General features: G+C 34.2%; 1 protein-coding gene and 1 pseudogene across 13 annotated transcripts in view; both read left to right on the forward strand.

Annotated features, from left to right (window-relative positions):
- Positions 1 to 23,983, forward strand: part of GPHN (gephyrin) — a 762,070-nt gene that overhangs the window by 401,632 nt on the left and 336,455 nt on the right. For all 13 annotated transcript variants that reach the window (XM_074290409.1, XM_074290412.1, XM_074290421.1 and 10 more), the window contains one exon: positions 22,657 to 22,723. In XM_074290409.1, the coding sequence (XP_074146510.1) occupies positions 22,657 to 22,723 (67 nt within the window). The remainder of the gene's footprint in view (positions 1 to 22,656; positions 22,724 to 23,983) is intronic.
- LOC141556380 (6-phosphofructo-2-kinase/fructose-2,6-bisphosphatase 4 pseudogene) lies at positions 241 to 9,609 on the forward strand (annotated as a pseudogene).

The raw sequence follows: 23,983 nt of genomic DNA on the forward strand, positions 1-23,983 counted from the left end.
ATTTCTTTTTCTGAAATGGGACTATTTAAGCAATTTATTTCCTCCTCTGTTAATCTAGGAAGCCTATATTTTTGGAGGAAGTCATCCATTTCACTTAAGTTATCAAATTTATTGGCATAAAGTTGGGCAAAGTAACTCCTTATTATTTCTCTAATTTCCTCTTCATTGGTGGAAAGATCCCCCTTTTCATTTGTAAGACTAACAATTTGATTTTCCTCGTTCTTTTTTTCTGATCAGATTTACTAAAGGTTTATCTATTTTATTGGCTTTTTCATAAAACCAACTCTTGGTTTTATTTATTAATTCAATAGTCTTTTTACTTTCAATATTATTGATTTCTTCTTTTAATTTTTGTATTTCAAGTTTAATTTTTGGTTGGGGGGATGTATAGGATTCTTAATGTAAGGTAGTGACGATGTGCTGAGCCAAAACAGTACCAAGAATATCAGGAAGATGATGTCTCCAAGACAACCAGAGTTTTCTTTTGATTTAATGTACTGATGAGAAACAGAAGCAGCACCAGAAGTTGCTTATAACATAACTAATACCACTTCTGTTATTGTCAGTAATTTAGCATGCTTTAGGTCGTGTCCTAGGAACTCGCCTGATATCTCTCAATTTTTCTACCAGCTCAGTATTCCCTGGTTTACCCACCAAAATATTCTTTTCCCTGAAAGCCACATTAAGGCAATGATACAAAATCTTTGCCCTTTCAAAGCATCTGTGAACCTGCTACTCTCTTCTTCCACAGAGATTCTCCCTCACATATCCCATCTAGGGACTCAGAATTAACATCAGGTTAGCTAGGGAATTCCCTTTCTTCTTAATTAATATGCCTCTGCTATATACAGATAGTTTTTCTTCCCCCATACTATTAGAAAGCAAAATGTTTCCAATAATACCTTCTCTGGGTTCCCCAAACCCAAAAGAAGTTTTCCAAACCATCCCTGAGCAATGGAAGTTAGTTGAAACTAGGTGAAGAAGATCTGAGCTAATTTTTCAAGGTATATGAAAACAACTGAGGAGGTAAAAATCTTGAGACCAAAGCAACTCCTTTGCTGAGGAATACAAAGAGCCAAAGGAGGTCAGTCAAAACCAATTCCAGAAACAGTTAAGACTGGTTCTAGAAAACCAGAAGACCAGGGCCCTTTTCTTCTTAATGACTTATCACAAGTATGACTTCTTAGCAATTCTTCCCTGTAATACCTTGCTCTCCAGCAACATTTAGATACAGATTGGAACAGGTATCACTTAAGTGAAAATATGAAAAAATATTCCCTAAAGACCAATCTCTGCTCCTTGTCACTCAGAGGTAATTAATATTTTTCCTCTGCAGGGAGGGCATTATCTTGGCTTTTGGAGAAATTTAATGAAGTTTTTTGGGTGTATCTGTTCTCTATCAAAAAGAATAGATCAAGAACCTGGATGCTAATAGTACTAGCCCAAGCACAATACAGGCATAATTTCAAAATGCAAAGAGAACCATATAGACATAATTTCTCCTTCCTAGAAGTATATTACTAAGACATGTTGAAAAATGTTACTATAAAGATATTTTTGATCACAGGATTAAAAACAGTATAAATGTACAATAATGAAGTTATATTCTATACAAAAAGAACAACTGGGGGAGGAAGGATAACTGTGAAGCCAGAATGAAAACATACTATATATTTGGGGACATATATCTATCTGTAGTGAACCCAGAGAAACTAACAGAATGGTAATTTTGCTGGTACTGCTGTTTAGTGGATGGAAGAAAAAAGGTGAGTGGGTTGAATTGAGCTATCATAGAAAATGTCATTCCATATAACTTTGATTAGGAAAAATTGGAAATCTTTTATTCTTAATAAGAATAAAGAGAATTTTTCCCCCCTTTTGGATACACATAGTTACAGAAGTCAAGTGGATCATAGATTACATTGCTACAGAGAACAACAGCTTCCCTCTAAATATAGGCTATATTTTCAAAAGCTCTTTAAGATATAAAAAATTGCAGAATAACTTTTAAATTGTTTTGGTCTTGACTTTGTGGTTGTTCTCTCTTAGAATATTATCAAAAGTTTCTTTTTCTTTTCTGAGGGCTCCATATTGTAAGGATTTCATGATGAGCCAGGACAGTAAGAAATCAACAAAGCAGAGTGGAAAAAAGCACTGAACTTGGAATCAGAGAACCATAATTCAGATCCAAGATCTGCAACTTACAATCTGTACAAGCTTTGACGAATTATTAAATTTCTCTGGGCTTCAGTTTCTAGTAAAATGAGTAATTTGTACTAGATGATGACTTCCAAGTTCTTTCTGAAATATCTAAAAGTTATTATAGCTAAAGCTCTAGACTTTGATGTCAGAAACATCTGATTTTGATTCCTGCTTCATCTAGTACTTACCTTGGCAAGTCATTTATTCTCTGTCAACCTCAATTTCCTCACTTGTAAAATAACTATTATATTAGCACAGCATTATGAGGTTCAAATGAGACAACAAATACATTGAACTTTGCAAACCTTAAAGCACTAAGTCAGTAATGATGATGAAGAAGATGAGGATGGCTTTAAATTTATAAATCTACAACCCTAACTGTATCTTATGTATATTTATATCTATATGTATATTTATACATATAAATATAAATTTTGTATGCCAGATTTTTAGATGTATTGGATCCTGTTTTCAGTATTGTTTGGCCACTGTGTGACAGCTAAGTAACACAATGGAAAGAGCATTGGGCTTATAGTCATCCATTAGAGGGAATCAAAAAAGATCTCTTGTGATGCATTTAAAAGGCATAGATATGCTCCATCTCGGGCTGGCTGAGGAGGAGGTGGCTCCCAATCTTGAGGCCAGACTACCCTCTAGCTGTTCCCAGCTGCGCGGCACCCGCCACTGTGGCCCATCCCCATGGTCTCCCCCTGGGAGCTCACCCAGAACCCCCTAAAGAAGATATGGATGCCATATAGCAATGGGAGGCTGGCACAGCACGTGTGTCTGCGCAGAGTCTGTGTGACCAATTGTCCCACACTGCCAGCTCGAGGGAAGATCTATATCTCCAAGAAGCTGACACACTACTTAAACTGGATTGGTGTCCCAACCAAAGAATTTAATGTTGGTCAGTATCATTGAGACCTGGTGAAGACAAATAGATCCTTTGAGTTCTTTCTTCCAGATAATGAAGAAGGCTTGAAAATAAGAAAACAGTGTGCTGAGGTAGCCCTCCGAGATGTCAGGCGGTTCCTCAGTGAAGAGAACAGACATGTAGTGGTTTTTGATGCCACAAGTACAACATGAGAACGCAGAGAGACCATCTTTAAATTTGGAGAGGAAAATGGTTACAAGACTTTCTTTGTTGAATCAATCTGTGTGGATCCTGAAGTCATTGCTGCCAACATTGTGCAAGTGAAGCTGGGCAGTTCCAACTACATTGACTGTGGGAATGATGAAGCCACAGAAGACTTGATGAGCAGGATTGAATGCTACCAGAACTCCTATGAGACACTGGATGAAAATCTAGACAAGGTTCTCTCCTATATCAAGATCATGGACATGGGATGAAGTTACCTGGTAAATCTAGTGATAGACCATATTCAGAGTCGGATTGTTTACTACTTCATGAATATTCATGTGACCACTCGATCCATCTACCTCTGTCACCATGGAGAAAGCGAACTCAATCTCAAAGGAAGGATAGGAGAAGACACAGGACTGTCTCCAAGGGGAAAGGAATTTTCCAAGAGCTTGGCCTGGTTCATTGATGATCAGAATATCAAAGATCTGAAGGTTTGGACCAGCCAGATGAAGAGGTCAATTCAAACTACAGAGGCCCCGGGGGTCCCCTATGAGCAGTGGAAAGTTCTGAATGAATCTGATGCAGGTGTCTGTGAAGAGATGACTTATGAAGAAATTCAAGAGTATCACCCTTTGGAATTTGCACTTTGAGATCAAGACAAATATAGATACCAATACCCAAAGGGAGAATCTTATGAGGATCTTGTACAGAGACTGGAGCCAGTAATTATGGAGCTGGAGAGGCAAGAGAACGTCCTAGTGATCTGTCACCAGGCCGTAATGCACTGCCTGCTTGCCTATTTTCTAGACAAGACTGCAGAACAGCTGCCTTATCTCAAATGCCTGCTGCATACAATTTTAAAGCTAACCCCAGTGGCCTACGGTTGTAAATTGGAATCCATATTCCTCAATGTTGAAGCTGTGAACACACACAGAGACAGATCTGAGTTCACATATAATTTGTTGTCCAGCCATGCGTCCCCATCTTGTATTTCGGAAGTTGATTTTTTGAAGCAGGAGAATGGCTTTCTCTGAAATGGTCAGAGGCCATGAAAGAATGTAGACATTTCAAGACCTCCAGAGGAAACCCTTGTCACTGTCCCTGCTCACCAGGGATTAATCTGATTCATCTTCTCCAAAGTTTTCTAATCATCCAATCTTTCCACTCCAGTGTTTGAACTCTGATGTGCAGTAGCAGGCAGACCTGTACAAAATAAATTGCCACTGTGAAACCTCTGTATGATGGACTTGAATGTTAGCAAATTCCCTGGGTTGATCACCCTAGGGGAGAGCCAAACTAGTGCCATTGGATTGCCTTATCTGCTAAACTGTTGAACTGGTGCATTTTGCTGTTGGGCAAAATCCCCAACCAATCTCCAGAGTATTTCCTGGGGTGTGGCAGGGACCAATGGACGGGTCCACCTTAGCTTGTTGCTGGCAGAGCCTTCTCATAGTGTTATTTGCCTTAAAAACATCTTTCCACTGAGCACCCTCACTTTAGAGGGATCCAGATATCCTTTCCCTTTTAAGCACTTAAAATTTCCATAGCCCCCTGCTGCAGGAGCTGAAAGTATCCAGACTCACCTCCAGTTGCATCACTAAGTACTGTACTCCACTCTGTGACCAGATTTACTCATTGCTGAGTTGTACACACACTGAAATTCCAAACAGTAAAGTGACGGCTCTCATTATTCCTTCCTTGTATGGACACACCAGATTTCATATGGCAAAGCATCAGCCATAATGAACCTTCACCAGGTGTTCACACACTTATCAAGGGCTGTGTAGTTCTAGTCACCTCTTATTGGTTTTGCATCCACTTTGAAATGTATAAAGGGGTGACGGCTCTCTGTTGATTATGCACACATACAGGAGTTCTTAGAGCAGCAGTTATGGTCACCCTGAGTCACTTTATCCATGCAGAAATTCTCGTAATTTTACATACAGTACTGAGATTTACATGGAAAGGTGACAGCTGTAGTTAGCACTTCCTGAATATGATCACAAGTGAAAATTCATTAGCAAGGTGGATAGTGCCTGTAGTCTCACCCCTTGCCAAGTGCTCAAACTAAAATACATTGGAGGAGAAAGAGATATGGATGTGACTAGCATCAGAAAAATTTCTCATGCCCTCTTTAAGTCTTTGGCTCTGAAGTATGTGGACATCTTTCCTGTGGATCAGGTTTGTGGCTTGAGTCCTTCTTGAAAGATGTGGAGACCAGGGCTGGGACCTTGTCATCCCAAGCACTTTATTGAAGGATCATGACTGTGTTTTATGTGTCTATGGAAGCTTAATAAAAATAATAACAATAACAAAAAAAAAAGGCATAAATATATATAGGGTTGCATTTGAAGTCAGGAAGTCTTTCTCAGTTTCTCAACTGTAAAATGAAGATTATGATAGCATTTACTTCTAGTGTTATTGTAATAATAAAATGAAATCATATTTTAAACCCCTTAGCACAGTGCCTGAACATAGTAGATGTGTAACAATAAGTACTTATTCTCTCTTCTGTCTTTCTTGAGCACTGCATACTTTTCCAAACTCTGCTAAGGGGGATTTGGTGAGATGGATGTTCTAGAATCCTTCATTCCATCCTTTTACTACTATATCCTCTTCCCCTTATTAAATAGTTGTATCCATGGTGGCAGAATATGCAGCAGACCTAACCACCTTAAATGGTGTGCTTATACTCACTTGGGAAATCATATTTGCTGCTGCGTCTGATCTCTGTTTAGAAGCTTTATATACTTGCTTAGCTTGTGAAAATAAATTAATGTATTTTTAGTACTCAATGCTGCTAGTTTTAGTATGTAGTACTACATGTGCAAGTATTTAGTACATTATTCCCTTTTTTCTACAAGGACACTCTCAATGTATCTTTTAAGAATTTTAGAATCGATTATATGACATGAGAGACAAGGCACAGGACCGCCCAGCATAGCATGCCCTCTTCAGAGAGGGTGCTATGCTGTATGAGAAAAGCAAAATTAAATTATCCCAAAGGAAATGAAAAATACTCAAAATTAGAGAAGCCACCTCAAATGTTTATATGGATTATTTATATCTGACTTATGGCAGAACTTTCTGAGCTCATATAGTCAAACACAGTATAACTCAATTCTAACATAGTGATGTCATTTTGGTCATCTTCAAGAATAAAGGAGAACAATCCCTTTTTGTGATCAGAGACTAATGCTTAGAGAGAGTTTGATCTTCCCACGTAGCAAAGATAAGACTTAAACTGACATCTTCTGATTCTTAAGTCCAAAGTTCTTTCTACTAAGTGATAAAGTAACTAAACTCTTTCTAATGGGGTGCAACAAAAATCTCTATTTTATTGGCACTTCCTCTTTAATTACAAGATTGTCAAATTTTTTGTAATTTGTGTCGAGCCACAAAGTCATTGCTATTCCAAACATGCTATAAGAACTACCTGTATTCTTCATACTTGATGTTGAAAATATAAGAATTACTGCTAAAAGTCAATTAAAAATTACTCAATTTTAAAATCTGATTATATGCATAGTTTTGAGCAATATTCTAAATCACATGCTGGGTAATTTATATTAATGTAACCAATTACCAATGGATGATACAGGGACCTACAGAACAACATTCTTTGTTTTACTCAGGTTGCCAAAGTAAAGAAAGTAAATTTTCACATAAAATGTATAAGCAGGTTTAAGGAATTATTTTTTAAATATATAAATGACAGTATTCTAGGAAAGCTAGACTTACCTTAAAGGAACTATATTACAATTATTTGCCTTTTTCTTTAGAAAACACAGTTCTATGGTTTTACTAGTAGGAAGGAAAGGAGAAAACTCTGAAAAAAAAATCATATAAAGTGAGTATACCACAGAAAATATGTCCTCTCAGAAAGAGAACAATTTGATTGGGGTAGGAGGGTAAATTTTTTCATATCATAGGAGATTTCAAGTGGAGATTTGACATTTTTCAGATGGTTTTTTAATTAGGAACAAACCAGAGGTTCAGACATCAAACTATAGTCAAAAACCTCAATAAGAATGTAGTTTATAAGCTAAATTTCTTTAAATTATGATATCTAGCCTGTCTCTCTTCTGGCTTAACATATATATATCCACACACATATATGTGTATGTATATAATGTATAGATTTCTCCTCATTCATCTTCTAGCACTTTTGCGTAAAAGTCCCCAAAGTCTCTTTCTAGACTTTCTTTTCTCTATATATTTCTCCACTGGTCTCATCTACTATCATGAATTCCCTTATAATCTCTTGGTTTAAGACTCCCAAATATTTATAATCTATCCCTATTATCTCTTTAAACTCCATTTTCACATTCCAGCCTTCTAACTGCTTACTGTGGTTAATCTTGCCACAAAAAGCTATTATGGTGACAGAGGCAGTTAAGACAAAAACCCAGAAGAGAATTTCACCAAAATGTCTATAAGCAAGTTCTCAATGAAAAATAAAACAACTTGTGTATAAAAGAGTTTTAAAAGATTTTTTAAATCCCTGTATAAATAAAATTAAAGGATTACAAAGGAATATTGTACACTAAATCCATATTGCAAACATCCAGAAGTACTGGGGTTTTCTAATGAAAAAAAAAAAGGAATTCCAAGAATTCCATATGAAAGGACAGTTATGTAGAAACTGAAGTTCAAACAAAAATTAAGAAAAACATGAAAAGGTAAATAGGAATGAACAACGGTAAAGGACAAAATAAGGATAAACTGTTTACATTCTTATATGAAGAAGATGGTAAATGTGGCCCCTCTAAATGCTATCTTTACCAGTTGTCATAGATGGAATGTGATAAGATAGAAAACTTGAGCATGGTTTAATTATGTCTTGACCTAAAAAGAAGAATGGAAAGAGATGAGAAGAACAGAAGAACATCTTATTACTAGGAGAGGAAGATAAAAAGAAGAGTTAGAGTATACTATCTCATATAATTGAGAGTGTGAAAGTAGACATTTGTATGTGTAAGGAAATGGTGTAGGAAAGGTTGACACTTGAAATAATCTTCTCTGAATTTGTCAAAGAAGAAAAGAATATACACACAAAGTTGGATACAGAAAATACATTTCATTTAAAAAGGAAGTAAACGAGAAAGAGAAGAGAAAAGGGGGGTTTAGAAAGAGAGGTAATAAAAGAAGAAATTAGTCCTAAGCAAAACAAAACTCTTAAGAATGTATAAAAGTATTTAGAACTCTTTCTGAGAGGCCTGGAGAGACTTACGTGAACTCATGCTAAGTGAAATGAGCAGAACCAGATCATTATACACAGCAACAGCAAGACTGTACAATGATCAATTCTGATGAATGTGGCCCTCTTCAACAATGAGATGATTCAAACCACTGCTTGTTCAGTGATGAAGAGAGCCATTTATACCCAGAGAGAGGACTGTGGGAACTGAGTGTGGAACCAGAACTTCTTATTCTTATTCTCTCTGTTGTTGTTTGCTTGCATTTTGTTTTCTTGTTCAGTTTTTTTTTCTTCCTTCTTGATCTGATTTTTCTTGTGCAGCAAAATAACTGTATAAATATGCATACATATATTGGATTTAACATATATTTTAACATATTTAACATTTATTGGACTACCTGCCATCTAGGAGAGAGGGTGAGGAGGAAGAGGGGATAATTTGGAACAAAAGGCTTTGTATAGATCAATGTTGAAAAATTAACTATGCATATGTTTTGTAAATAAAAAACTTTAATAATAATAATAAGAGAACTCTTTCTGAGATGGCAAAAAATGGGAATCTGGGGGTAGAGAGCTATCAGCAGGATACTAGCAGAAGTAGTGATGACATGCAAATTTAATCATAAACTATTGTGCTGTAAGAATTGATGAATGGGATGGTTTCAAAGAAACCTGGGAAGGCTTGTATGAACTAGTTAGTAGAAACAGAACAATTCATATAATAATAGTGATATTATAAAGACAAACAATTGATCAGCAGCATGATCATTATAACTCCACGGGACTAATAATGAAATAGGTTACCTACTTCTATTAGAGGCTAAAAGATGCAGAGTGCAGAATGACATATATTTTTATTTCTACATGTACATATGTGTGTTGTGTATGTATGGATGGATTATATATGTTTGTATCAATGTATTATATGTTTGGACATGACCAATATAAAAATTCCTTTTGTTTAGTTATATGTGTTTTTAGCAGAAGCTTTGTTTTGCTTTGGCAGGAGGTAGGGGAATGGAGATGTGGAGGTATGGCATGAAAACATATATTTGCTAATTGAAAAAAATTAGTTTAATTTTTTAAAAAGAAAGCTATAATTTAAGACTTATTCAAATAATCAAGAGATTCAATTATAGTAGAAAATTATATTACCAAAATTAATTGTTAAGGAAACATTTTATATAATTAAAATAATTTTAAAATACAGATTTATGAGGAAGAAAATTAAGAATAGCAAGGAAAATAATTGGGGGAAAGTAATCATGAAGAGTATTTGATATAACTGGATTTGAAATGTTACAGAACAAATTTTATCAAAAAGAATCTTGTAGCTTGATATTATTAGTTTTGATTCAGATCTATATTTTCATTAACGTGGAAACACCTGTTATGGAAATTTCTCCCACCAATGCAGAATTATAAATTGTAATTTATCCTGTTAGTAAATTGTCTAGAACACTTAAGAGATTGAATGATTTGTTTATGGCCACACACCTCACATGTTTCAACATATATCTCACTTGAAAATAAGGTAAGCCTTCTAATCACCACACTATGTCCCATCTCTGGTGTTGGGTAAGAAAATGAGCAAATCTATGCATTAGATAAAGCATAAACTAAAAGCAAAAGTGTTCAGCAATGCCATGATAAGGTCAAAATGGAAATATGATTTAAGATATAAAGGGTAAATTAAGGGAGCATATAAAAATTACCTGTCAAATCTACAGACAATGGAAAAGTTTATGATAAAGCAAGAGATAGAGAAGATCTTGAACAGTAAAATGAATAATTTTGATTACATGAAATTAAAAGGTTTTGCACAAACAAAACTAGTGTAACTGAAAATAGGAAACTGGAAAAAAATTATAGCAAGTTTCTCTGATAAAGACCTCATTTCTCAAACACAAAGTACTTGGGGGGAATCTCTGTATTACATAATAATTGTATTTGTAATTAATGGGATTCTTGAAAAGTCTGAAAAATAATTTGGCAAAGATTAAATGTAGAACAACATTTTATACCATACTTCTTTAGTACTTAGGTGGATTTATTCTTTCATTGACTAGAATATTCCCTTCTAAAAGTACAGATTACAACCTATCTACATGTCTTCTTCTGCTAGATAACTCTTGTCTTCCCATAAATCTTCCAGAGAAGTCCACCTACTATATTGTGAGTTTTTCTTTAGTTAATTGAGAATCACAGGAATACTAAAAGAGCATAATGGTTGACCATCTGTTAACACTGTCTTGAAATATGGAGCCACTTCCTTTTCTTGAGATACTCTCTTTAACGACATCTTTTATACTGCTTCATTTAAACAATTCTTCTTAATATTATGCAGCCTACTCTTTCGCTCACCATGTATCTTTCCATTACCATTTAGTCATAACTAGAATTCTTCAAAAACTTGGTATTATTCTGAGATTCACAGACATATGTTATATAGTAACAATAACAGTGAACATCCATGATTCCAGATGACTAATGATGAAACATACAGATACAACGGAATTAGGATATAACATGAAATACAGTCATACACATATATATATATATGTATATTGAATGTATATATATATATATATATATGTGTGTGTGTGTGTGTGTGTGTGTGTGTATACACATATACAAATTACAAAGCTATTGAGGGAATTTGTTTAGCTTGATTAAGTATTTGTTACAAGAAGTTTGTTTTTTTAATGAATTAAAAGGCAAAAAAATATGATTTTTCGTGGTTTTTTTTAAGAGAAGTAGAGTATGTTATAGATGTGGGGTGTTGCATGAACTTTCAGATGAAATCATAGTTTTACTTAATTATTTTACTTTGTTAGGAAAAAACCCTTGCAAAATAGGAGTAATCATCTAACAAAGTGGGAGTGATTTCTCTCTAGGTTTATAATGCAAAACCAAAACATAATGAAACTTTTTTCTTTTTTGTTATTTCTTTTATTTTTTTGTATTTTTTAAAATATATTTTTTCCTTTTATCCCCCTTACCTTCCCTAAGCAGAATATAGTTACATATGGTATATATACATATACATATGCAGATATATTCACTTTTATATAGCTACATGCATACATGCATACATATATGTACATATGTGTTTATACACATGTTGACATGTATCTAACACTATATTAAAATGACTAACATGATGTAGTATAGTGTTCTTATTTGGTTTTCTGGAGGTCTTGGGAACAGCCTTCTTTTCAGTGGAGTGTAATGTTCTTCCCTAAAGTGTAATGTTCTCTGGGAGCAAGTTTCTTGGGGGGCTTCTGGAGGCAGCCTTAGTTTCAGTTCAGAGTAATCACACCAAATGCATCCAGGAGTTGAAGTCCAAATCCCTTATGGTGTCCTTCAAAATCTTATCTCCTTCACTTGGGGCTTGGCTAGTTTCCTGAAGACTTTCCAGATCTTGCCTCTAGTCCTTTGCCTCTGCCAACTTCAGCCTCCAGCCAGCACAAAGGTGGAAAATGGAATGAATCTGCCTCCACCTCTGAGAATAGGCTTGTCCTCTGGTAGGCTTCTGTGTCTGGCCCTGAAAGCTTCTTGCTTATATACTGTACACTGAGTACACACCAATCATTATATCACTAGGAAACCATTATTTGTTGTAGGATTAAATCACTGTCTCCTCAATTCCACTTAGTACCTTGTTTCATATTCTGATCCATAACATCTCGTTGTAGGATCAGATCAATCATACTGAATCATGCTAAATTAGATAATTATTGTCTATCAATTCCACTATCTTAGTACTTTGTAAGTATCCTAACAGTTGAGGAATCACCACAAGAGTAGCCAGATATTAAAGTCCAAATCCTTTATTGTCTCCTTCACAATCTTGTCTCCTTTCCTGGGGCCCAGGCTAGCTTTCTTAGAGGCTTTCTGGAGTCTTGATTTCAGTGGAGAAGCTAAGGAAAATGAGCCTGCCACCAATGTGGTGTGAGATAGGATGAATGAATCTGGCTCTCCTTGGCTCTGAGAGCTTGAGCTCCTGCCTATAGTCCTCTTTCTTCTCTGACTGAGTCCCAGATTATATGCTCTACACTAAGTATAAACCAATCATTATATCACTAGGAAACCATTATTTGTTGTAAGAGTAAAACAATCATACTGAACTTAGAGAATCTCCATGTTAAAGAAGATAACCATTGCCTCATCAATTCCACTGAATTAGTACCTTGTAAGAATCCTTGTTTTAAATACACAGTTCTTGCCTATAACAATGCAGCTTTCTTGATTGAATCTTTAAATTTAACTTTGTCTGAGATCAATAATTACTAATTCTATTTTTTCTAATAAATTCTACTCCTGATCCTTCTTATGGTGTTTGTATGTATCTTTTATTTCCTATTCCTGCTAACTCTTGTGCTTTAATTTTAGTCTTTAACTAGCCTTTTCTATCACTTAACTTTCCCCATCCCTTGGATCCTTCCCTTGTCTTCTCCCCCTCATCTTTTGCCTCCCTCCTAATACTATTCCCATTAATTACTGACCATATCTCACTCCCATTAAGCTAATACTTTTTTGGTCCCCACCTTATCACTATGCCACACTTTCCCTCCTTCCTTATCCCTTTCCCACTAATCCTTCTCCTACTGCCATAAGTTTTCATGCCCTTCTATATCCCATTTATCCTATTTTCTTCCCCCATCCTTATTTCCTATGTGTATGTGGGGGGGGGGGGTTGTTCTCTATTTAACCCATTACTGATATAAGTAGGTTTTCACAACTGCAAGCCTTCTTCTCCCCTCTAATGTCTTTGTGTCACTTCTTCTTCTGCACCTCATTCATGTAGCATAATTACTATATTTACCATTTCCTAGACAGTTTTGCTTTTTAAGAATCAGATCATACACAGCTCTGTCCCAGTCTTTCTTTTAAGCTAATCAATTCCTGAGGTAAATCTTAAACATATGGTTTACATTTCTATGTAAAAAATATAAACAATTTGTCCTTATTGAGGCCCTTGAAATTAATCTTTGATGACTTTTACGTGTTAAATTTTCTTATGAGTTAGGATTTGATTGAGACAAAGTCCTGAAAATCTGCAAGTTCACTGAATGTCCTTCCCTCAGCCCCCCCCCCAATATTATGGTTATACTGGATATGATTTTTTGGCTGCAGGCCTAGTTTTTAAGATTGTCAAAATATATTATTCTAGTACCTGTAGTCTTTTATTGTATGTAGCTACCCTGTAAGATTCTAATTGTAGCTCCAGCATATTTTAATTGGTTTTTTTTTTTTTTTTTGGTTTTTTGGGGGGTGAGGAGGTTCTTATAGAATTTTCTCTTTGATCTGGGGATTTCAAAATTTAGCAATAATAGTTTTATGTTTTTCTTGTAGGATATCTTTGAGGTGATGATCAGTGGATTTTTTTTTTCTATTTCTACTTTCTCCTTATATTTTTTCACTTCAGGATAGTCTTCTTTGATTATTTTTTGGTCACATCTTTCAGGTAGTCCAATTATTCTTAAATTTTCTTTTTGATTCATTCTCCAGATCTGTTGTTTTTCTTATGTTTCACATTCTGTTTTATTTCTTTCATTCTTTATATTTGGTTTTGTTATTTCTTATTCTCATAGCTTCACTGGCTTCCTCTTGTCCAATTCTAACTGATGTGTTGGTTCCTTGTCACCCATAGCTATATCTCAGCAGTACATCTAGGCCTCATGATCCTTATACAATCCCTGAGTTTCCATACTATCCGTGTGATGAAAGTTCCTGTGCTTTGGGCTGAAATACCCTTTGAACACAGATAGTCCCAGGATCTTGGCTTGCGGTTTTTGCTGATTTAGCCTATAGGTGTTTTTCTGCTGGATAAACCAGAGCCTGGGGATCCTTCTTCAGATCTTCTTAGATTTTCCCAGAAGGACCCCTGTTCTGCACCGTCTTATTTGTTTTTCACTGGTCTATGTTCACTCTAAGATATGATTTTGTTTTGTTTGTAGAGGAAATCTGGAGAGCTCCGAATTTTCTGATGTACTCTTCTATCTTCCCAGAAAATACCCCTTAAAGTTTTTTTTTTAATATTTTAATTGGCCTTTGCTTCTTCCCCCCTACCCCACTGGGGTTAAGTGACTTGCCCAGGGTCACACAGCTAGGAAGTGTTAAGTGTCTGAGACCAGATTTGAACTCAGGTCCTCCTGAATTCAAGGCTGGTGCTCTATCCACTGCACCACCTAGCTGCCCCTGGCCTTTGCTTCTTAAAGCATTTCCTTTTCAATCATGAACCTTATTCATTGTCCATCTGCATTTGCTGTCACACATACACACACACACTATCAGTTCAATAAACTGTCTATCTAATTTATACATTATAGACTCAACAAGATTTTATTTCCATTTGATTTGTCCTTTATAGCTAACTACATGTCATGACTTATCATGACAAAATCTTTTGAGTGTTTTTTTTATCTTATTTAATAGCATCTACAGTTTTCTGAGTTTTAATTTGTAACTTGCTGTCATCTCCAGAAACTACCGATCGCTCTCTGGTCTAGAGGAGAGACTTCTTCCTCCAGAAAGCCGCCTCAACTCTGGCCTAGAGCAGAGACTCTCTACCTCTCCAGTGCCGCTCTCTTTTATCCTCCCAGAGAATGGGCGTGGGATAACACAAGGGCTTCTGGGAAAAATTACTTCAACCAATGAACTTGCTCCTCCTAAGCATGCAAGCTCCTCCCCCAGAAGTTCACAAGTAAAACTCCCAGTAAAGGCCGGAACTAGAGAATTGTTAAGTACCGACTTAGCACTTAGTAAGAACCTAACATTAATTGAATTGGGAAAATTTGACTTTTTATATTTAGTTTGTTCATCCATCCATCTTTTATTATCTTCCATGATGGTGGCAAACTGAGTTATGCTATGTTGACACTAATCATTTCCTATTTTGTACCATGATTCTTTTCCTCCACCTCACCAGCTGTTTTGCCATCTCAGCTTTGAGCCCAATTACTCTTAAGTGGTGACTGCCTACCTGGAACACTATTTCAAAAAAGAGCCAATCAATGCTTACCCCTATCAAGACTAACTCCACTTTGCTTTTGACTCCACTCTCATCTTCTTTTTCACAGTATCTTGCCCTCAAGCAAGAACCATTTCTTCTCTGAACCTTCATTTTTGAGTTATCTTTCCATTAGAATATTAGCTCCTGAAGGGCATGGGATTCCAGGAAACTATAGCATGTCTAACAATCACATCCAGGTAAAACCAGTTTAACAAAAGAATTGGATAAAGGTAAGGGTAATCTATCATGTGCTAATGGGACATCTACTTCAAGCATGTGAAGAATGGGTAGATGAGAACAATTTGTTCCATGGCCTTGGCAGCTATAACTATGGAATACTTAAAGTTTGGTCAGTCATTAAATATGTCAAGATCATCTAGTGCATCCCAGACCATCACCAGTCATCCAGAGTACCACTGATTATTCTGGAAGAGAAAGAGTTAAGCTGATAACTGTGCAACTCTGGTTTACTTAAATCCAGTTCATGTGCTAGTGAAGACATTTTCTAAAACAAAAGACAAACAAAAATAATAGCATATATATTCAGCACTTAACACAAAGCATGGCTCATATTAAGCACTTAATAAATGCTTAATCTAGCTATCCTTGTTCATAATAATCAAATACTTATCTATTAGCTTTGTTGTTGCATATTTCAAGAAATTTTGTATGATTCTAACATATGGATGCTAGTTACCTTGTTGGAATATTCTCTTCCAATTTTTAAATCTATGTGTTGTTTTACCATAAGATTTTTTAAAATACTCAGCAAAGAGTAAGTTCAACTAAATCTTGTATTCTACACAAATTTCAACTAATTGTAAGCTATAGAATATCATTTGTGAAGTCATATTCTCTTTGAGAAAACCCATGGTTTATATGTAGATTATTGGCATAGAATCAGATTTTTAGAATTGCTAAGGAACCCAAAACCCATCTAATCCAACCCTGGATTGAAAATGTGTGTGTGTGTGTGTGTGTGTAGTGCTCAGGATCAATTTACTAGGGAGACCCCCTACCTTGTTCTGGCAACAGCCTGACTCAGGTCAATCCCTAGCTAATTTCGATTTGATATTGGAAAAGAATGAGACATATATAGGTCATTCAAAAGGAGGTTTACTTCGCTCTTATCCTTTGGAAAATGATAATAATGGAAGGCATTGAAAATTCCTTGAGTTGATTCAAATCAATGAAGGTCCCATTATGGTCTAGCAGCCAATAATGTGGGAGCCCCTCTAGTTATTACTTTTTTGCCCACATGATGAGGAATGTATCTCAACATTCTGAGCTAACCAAGTCTTAACAAAGACTTTTAAGGGAAAAAACTATCTTAACTTTCATGGGGAGAAGGGTTAGGATATTGCTCTTATCAAGCTATCAAGCTCTGAGAAACATGTATATTATAAAAAAATACTCCTTTATGCCCAACTCTCACTCTCTAGTCATATTCAAAGTAACCAGTTTCTGTGGACAGAAGTTCTTCTGATCATTCTTGTTATATATAAATGAGATATCTGGGTCTCCAAAGGAATAGTGTTTTTCCATCATATTTTTCACTTTCTTCCCCTGTGCTTGCCCATTATTGTGAAAGTACTAGCATTAAAGAATAAACGTATATTAAAAGATTTTATCAGTTTCTTCAAAGAATTTCTCTGCATCCTTAAGTTTTATAGTAGGTATTAGCGTGTATTCTTTACTTCTAGAAAAGAAATAAATCTCATGGTCTTTTTTTGCCAATGCTTATCACGAAATGCTATAATATGACAAGAAATGATATTTCTTGTTTAGGAATAAATAAAACTACCTCTGCTAACTCCTTTATTTGCCTCTTCAAAGAGAACCTTTTATTTAGCCACAATATGCTTTTTTAAAATTTTATTTTATTTTCAGTTCCGAATTCTTTTCCTCCAAACTCCCCCTGGCTCACCAATTGAGAAGCAAAGAAAAACAAAGCCTTGAGAATAAGCAAAGTCAAAACAAATCGCTGAGTTAGCAAAGTCAAAAAAAAAAAAAAAAAAAAAGAAAAGAAAAGGAAAGGAAGTATTCCTCCTTCTACACTCTGAATTATCAACTATCTATTACATTTCATCATAAGTCCTTTGGATTTTGTGGTCATTGTGTTGATCAGAGTTACTAAGTCTTTTAGACTTAAGCTTTACAGTAATGTTATTGTATAAATTATTCTTTTGCTCTACTCATTTCACTTTGTATCAGTTGATACAGATCTTCCCAGGTTTTAGAAATTAATAAATCCTCATCATCATTTCTTACAGCCCAATAGTCATATTCTATCATTATCATAAATCATTCTCCAATTGATAAACAACTCCTCAATTTCCAATTCTTTGCTACCACAAAAAAATAGCAACACTTCTTTACTGATAAAGATCCAGTTTAATTTTTAAGAACATTTTTATACAATTCAATTCCTTCAGTATTATATTAACTTGTTGTAAGACAGATGACATATTTCAAATACCTATTTTAAGGTAATACTTATAGCCTAAAAACTGATTTTTAAAATACTCTATCACCTTTCCACAACTACCACTGTCATTACAGAACTGGAAGGACACTACAAAGGGTTGAAGTTCATTATAAAAAACATTTTGTTTCATAGATTGCTTTGAAATTTTTTTTCATTATTTTATGGCATGGCTATTGTTAGTAAGCTTCTTGGTGTTTGAATCAGCCAGTCCTTAAAGCTCAGACATCATCTATTGCCAAAAACATACATTATACCATGTGCCACATAGATAGATAAAATATCTAAAATATAAAAAGTCACACCATTAAAAAATTAATAGAGAAACATTATATGTTTTACAATTATAAGTAAGTGAAGAATTCATAATCAGACATAGAGATATTGAAAAGATAAGATAGAGAATTTTTATCATAAAAGTTTTAAAATTCCACATAAACAAATGTAATGAAGCTTGAATTAAACTAGAAGTCAAGAGAAATATTTCTGCCACATCTGATAAAAGCTTGATCCTCAAAATTTGTTGACATAAATTTAAGAACTATTCTCCAATAGAAAGGTGAATAAAAGGTACAAATCTTTTTTTTAAGTACACTATCAATAGCTGCCTAAAATGTATTCAAAAATTACTAATAATCAAAGAAGTACAAATTATTACAATTTTGAAATACAATATTATGCCCATAAAATTGATAGAAATGAGGGTAAATGTGAAAATGTAACACTGGAGGATTTATAAGAGAATAGATAATAAATAAATAAATTGTTGATCCAGTCAGTCCAAATTCCAAGTTGGAATTATGCAAGAAAAATTACAAGATTGTTCATACATTTTAATCTAGGAATCATTGCTGGCTCTAGAAATAGTCTAGAATTGGCTGGGGAGAAGGAGGAGTCTAAATTTTCTAAAGAAAGAAAGATAACATTTAATGGAAACAAAACACTAAGGTCAAAGATAATATAGGTGTCTAAGTATTATTGTTAAAGAAATTTACAATATGCCATGTACTGTCAGTCATGATTTCTTTGTTGAATGTTTTGCTTAAGTTTCTTAAACTAATCTTAAGGAGATGTTTTGGGGAATGTGGCAGTTGCATCAGAATAATATATCAAAAAAGAAATTTTATTTTATTTTTATCTTTTTTTTTTTTTTTTCTTTTATGAGGCAATTATGTTTAAGTAACTTTCCTGGGGTTACACAACTAGGAAGTGTTAAGTGTCTGAGGCTGGATTTAAACTCAGCTCCTCCTTATTGCAGAACTGGTGCTCTATCTACTGCACCATCTAGCTGTCTTAATAAAGGCATTTTAAACAACCCCCCCACCAAAAAAAAAATGCTCACAAGTCATCCTTTTAAAACCCATTCAATTATTTTCCCAGAAATCAAAGTTCAACTTACTTGTCTGTAGTTTATTTTTGGTTTGTTTTCATTAGAAGATTCCAGTCTAAAACACATCCCATTTTCCAGGACTTCTCAGAGAACAACAGCAATGATTAAAGAAACATATCAAGAATCTTTTTCAGATCCCATGATATACTTTGTCCAGAACCAAGTGACTTGAATAATTTTAGAGAAGTTAAATTTATCAACTCTTGAGTTTGGGTTTCAGTTTTCTCTTCACATTTATTTTCAAATATGAACTCTTGACTTTTCTTTCCTATAGCCTTGTTTCCATATTTCAAACGTAATCCTTTAAAAAATAAATGGAAACAAGCATCTATTAAATATTTATTATGTGCCAGGCATTTGCTAAATGTTTTATAAATATTATTTCATATGATTTTCACAACAACCTTGGGACTCTCCATCTTACAATTGAAAAAACTGAAATGTCTACCTTAGTTAGATGTCTTTCCCAGTATCACAAAGCTAATAAGTGTCTGAGGCTAAATTTGAACCCAGGTCTTCTTGACTTCTTTACCTTCATCATCAGAATCATTCATAATTGACTGGGCAAAATTTATTTCTCAAGCATGTCATATGCCACAAAATTGACTTCTCTTTCAAAATCTGAGATTCTTTGAATTTTTGAAATATATGCTACTCTATTGCCTGCGGTACATGTCAAATTATACCTAGTATTTTCTTTTTCATTTATCATGCAGTCCAAAATAACATGGTCATATTTTCCTAAAAAAAAAAAAAAAAAAAAAAATTGATCAAATGCTGGTGAGATCCAGATCTAAAAAATAGGAGTTTGCCTTGTAGTTCCTCTCTGTTATGATAAAATTATTGGAAATTAATTTATTAAACCACTTGAGTTGTTTGTTATAACAATATCTTATCTTTTAATTAAATTAGTTATGTTGGAAATTCATTATTTTCTTCCATAGAAATAGACACTCTGTAATAATCCTACCATTTGGTCATTTCTTTAATTGTTACCTGCATACTCTTTAAGGTCCAACCAAACTAGACCTCATTTCTCTGTATGCTTGCATCTAATGCTTTGCTCATACTTATTCCACTTCAAATCACTGAAATCAAACCTGAATGTTCCATCCTCTTTTCAGCCTAATCAGACTCCTGTTCTTCAAAACATCTAGTTCAAGTGCCATATTTTTCCATGAAGCTTTAAATATGATAGAGTCTGTGTTATATTCACTTAATGAATATAAGCTCAGTAATTTTTTATTAGTTAATAATTGACAAAAAGCCTGCATTTTTAAAAGGAATGAGCTTGTTTAAGTATCGTGTGTATTTGAAAACTAGCTATTATCAATAAATCATTATGCTCCCGGGGCAAAATAGTATATTTTCTGGATGAATCCTGGAATTAATAATTGCTTAACATTTTTACTAATGATAAGAAACTAAAACATAAAAGACAATGACTACATTTATAGTTTAGAAATAACCTGGAGGTGAGTGAACAAGTGCTTTATATGGTAAGACAGGATTAAAATTAACAATAGTAAATTGAAAAATCGGTAAGAAAATCCATAAATATACATAAGGAAGAAATTATAATATCTAAATACAAAGGTTTAAGAGCTATGCAAACTTTAAATTATTCCTCATATCTTTATCTGTAAAATTCAAATAATGATACAACTCCCATTTATCAGCATTTATAAGGAAAAAATTCATTGTCATAAAAACACATTGAATATATAGAAGAAATGCAAATTGGCCTATTGAAAGGGATATGCAACTTTTTAAAAGTTAGATTTGGCAAAGCTATATGGAATTCATGTCTTTTATCTTCTGTTGTGATGGTTAGATATCACAGTTGATTTCATCTGTCACTCTTAAGGCTCTTTTATCCTTAAAAGTTAACTTATGAATGAGAAAACCCTAAAAGGGCACTCCAGTTTTTTTATGTAAGTAGAAACACCATAATTCTAAGTAAACAATATAGCTTTTATTCATTCAATAAACATGTATTGACTGCTTACCATTTTACAGAGCAAGGCACTGTTTTAAATTCTAGGGTAGATAGCTTATTCAACCTGGCATGTGTGTAAAATATATTGGAAAGAAGGTAGAGAAAGCTTTTGTAGTAAACTAGGTAAAAGAAAATGGACTACTGAGTAAGGATTATGGCAGTGGGGAAAGACAAGAAAATTCATTTAAGAAATACATTTTAATAATAGAATAAGAAACAGCACAATTCTAGAATACATGAATAATTGCACATAGGAATTATAAAACAATCTTCCTTTTACACTTTATACTAATAATGCTTTAACTAAAGACCCATGTTCAGATCTGAGCACTACTGTCAAAAGAAGGTATTTAGCACTTGGAAAGTGTTCTGGAAATTATTTTAAAATTGGAAAGTATATTTGAACAAGGTTTAAGGGATCTATTCAATCCATTGGAGAGAAAAGAAGGCCAAAGAGTGGTATTTTAACAGTCTTCAAATTTATGAAGAGTTTCATGAAAAAGGATAATTACCAGTTGTTTTACTCACTCTTGGGTCCATCATAAGATGATTAAAGTGTAGAATATGTTATTCATATTATATGTAATAATAAAGAATGCTGAAGAAAAGATTAGTATCTATAGGAGATTATGAAATCTCTTTTTTTTTTTTTTTTTTTTTTTGAAACTCACAAAATTAGACCTTAAAAAGACCTTAGAGATCATCAAGACAGTTACCTGAGTTTTACTGTTTTGCATATAGCTAGTTAATAGCAAAATCAGCATTAACCTGCAGGCCTTTTCTCTTTATTCTTTATGTTTTAGAATTCTCCCTCTATCTTGGCTTCCTGACTGTAGGAGATAGCCAAAAGTGAGGCTCTGAATTAAATATTTTTTAAGGTTCCTGCCCTCAATTTCATGTAATTTGCAACATGGCTGATAAAGATTTTGGTTTTTGTCCCACCTTTATCTCCACTTCTAATGTTTGTCCCTTAAAAAAAAAACAACAACAACAACACTATAAATTGGTTCATTCTTAAGAACGTATGTTTCACTTAAGCATAAATATCTTGGAATACCCTCCTCACTGAGCTTCAGTTTTTTTGGAACCTGATTCTTTTTGTCATAAAAATCCCAAACTGTGACAAATTGATGTATAATTTTTTTAGGAACATCTTAATAGAGACATTTTATTCCTAAGACAAGTTATTCATAACTAAAGTAGAGTGGTTCTTCATTATTGATTTTTTTAAAAATGTACCTGATAAATAGTCTTCATCTAGTTTCTCTTTTGTTTCAGACCTGTATGTGGAATCAGAGGGAAAACGCTCATAATTAACCTGCCAGGTAGCAAGAAAGGGTCCCAGGTAAGCGCCATTAATGTCAATATTGTTTCAACAATCACAGCTCATTCACAGATTTGAACTGAGCTGTGCATTCTATTTTACAACCATCAAAGTTTGGTTTGAATATGTGATTACTAACTTTATGAAGACACATATATAGCTAAAATTAGGATGAAATATTCTTCCTGCCTCAGACATTTAATATGCTAGGTAAGTCACAACTTCTGTCTGACCAAGTTCCTTAAATGTAAAATAGGGATCATAATAGGATCTACCTTTGGGGGTTAGAGTGAGGCATAAATGAAATTATATATTTAATAAAGCTGAAGCATAGTACCTAGCATGTAATAGGTACTTAATAAATCCTTCTTTTATTCCCCAATTCTCCCTTGTTATCTCTATATTATTCTGGGATTTCTCTTCCTTGAAAGAGTGCTGAACAGAACAGAGGAAAACGTTATACTTATGCTAAGAAGCAGTAGAAAGTTCAACAATGGCACATGCAAGATGTAGTTTCTTAATGTCCCACATCTCTCTGTATGATTAGAGATTCATTATGCTGGTGAAAATTGAAAGATTTTTTTTTAAAGAGGGAAGATTTGAAGGAAAAGAATGAAATTCTGGGGGTAGCTAGATAGCACAGTGGATAGAGCACAGGCCTGAAGTCAGGAGTACCTGAGTTCAAATCTGGCCTCAGATACATAACACTTCCTAGTTGTGTGACCCTGGGCAAGTCACTTAACCCCAATTGCCAAAGCAAAAAAAATAAATAAATAAATAAATAAAAAGAATGAATTCTATTTTCAACATGTTGAATTTGAGCTGCCTGTGCCCTTCTAGTCGATCAGACAGTGTTGTGCTCTTATATTTTTTCTGAGGAGATTGGGACTAGATATACAAAACTCAGAATTCTCTGCATAGAAATGTTAATTAAATATATGTGAGTTGATGAGATAAGGGAGCTTGGATAGAAGAAAAATAAAAGTAGGTCACAGAGAGAGCCTTAGTGAAATACCCACTCAGAGTGACCATGACATAGATTACAAACCAGTAAAGAAGACAAAGAAGGAATGGTCAGTTAGAAGGAGACCTAAGAGATCTGCTGTACTTTAATAGTGTATTCAAAACCTAGGGAAGGGAGTATTCCAGAGGAGAGGGTGATTAGCAATGTCAAATACTTCAGAGAGGTTAAGAAAGGCAAGATTTAAAAAGATCCCTCAGATTTGTCAGGGATTTCGAGGGATTATTGGAAACTTCAGAAAGAGGAATTTTATTCAGAAG

Source organism: Sminthopsis crassicaudata, chromosome 2 (genome assembly GCF_048593235.1).
Source record: "Sminthopsis crassicaudata isolate SCR6 chromosome 2, ASM4859323v1, whole genome shotgun sequence".
Lineage (NCBI taxonomy): Eukaryota > Metazoa > Chordata > Mammalia > Dasyuromorphia > Dasyuridae > Sminthopsis > Sminthopsis crassicaudata.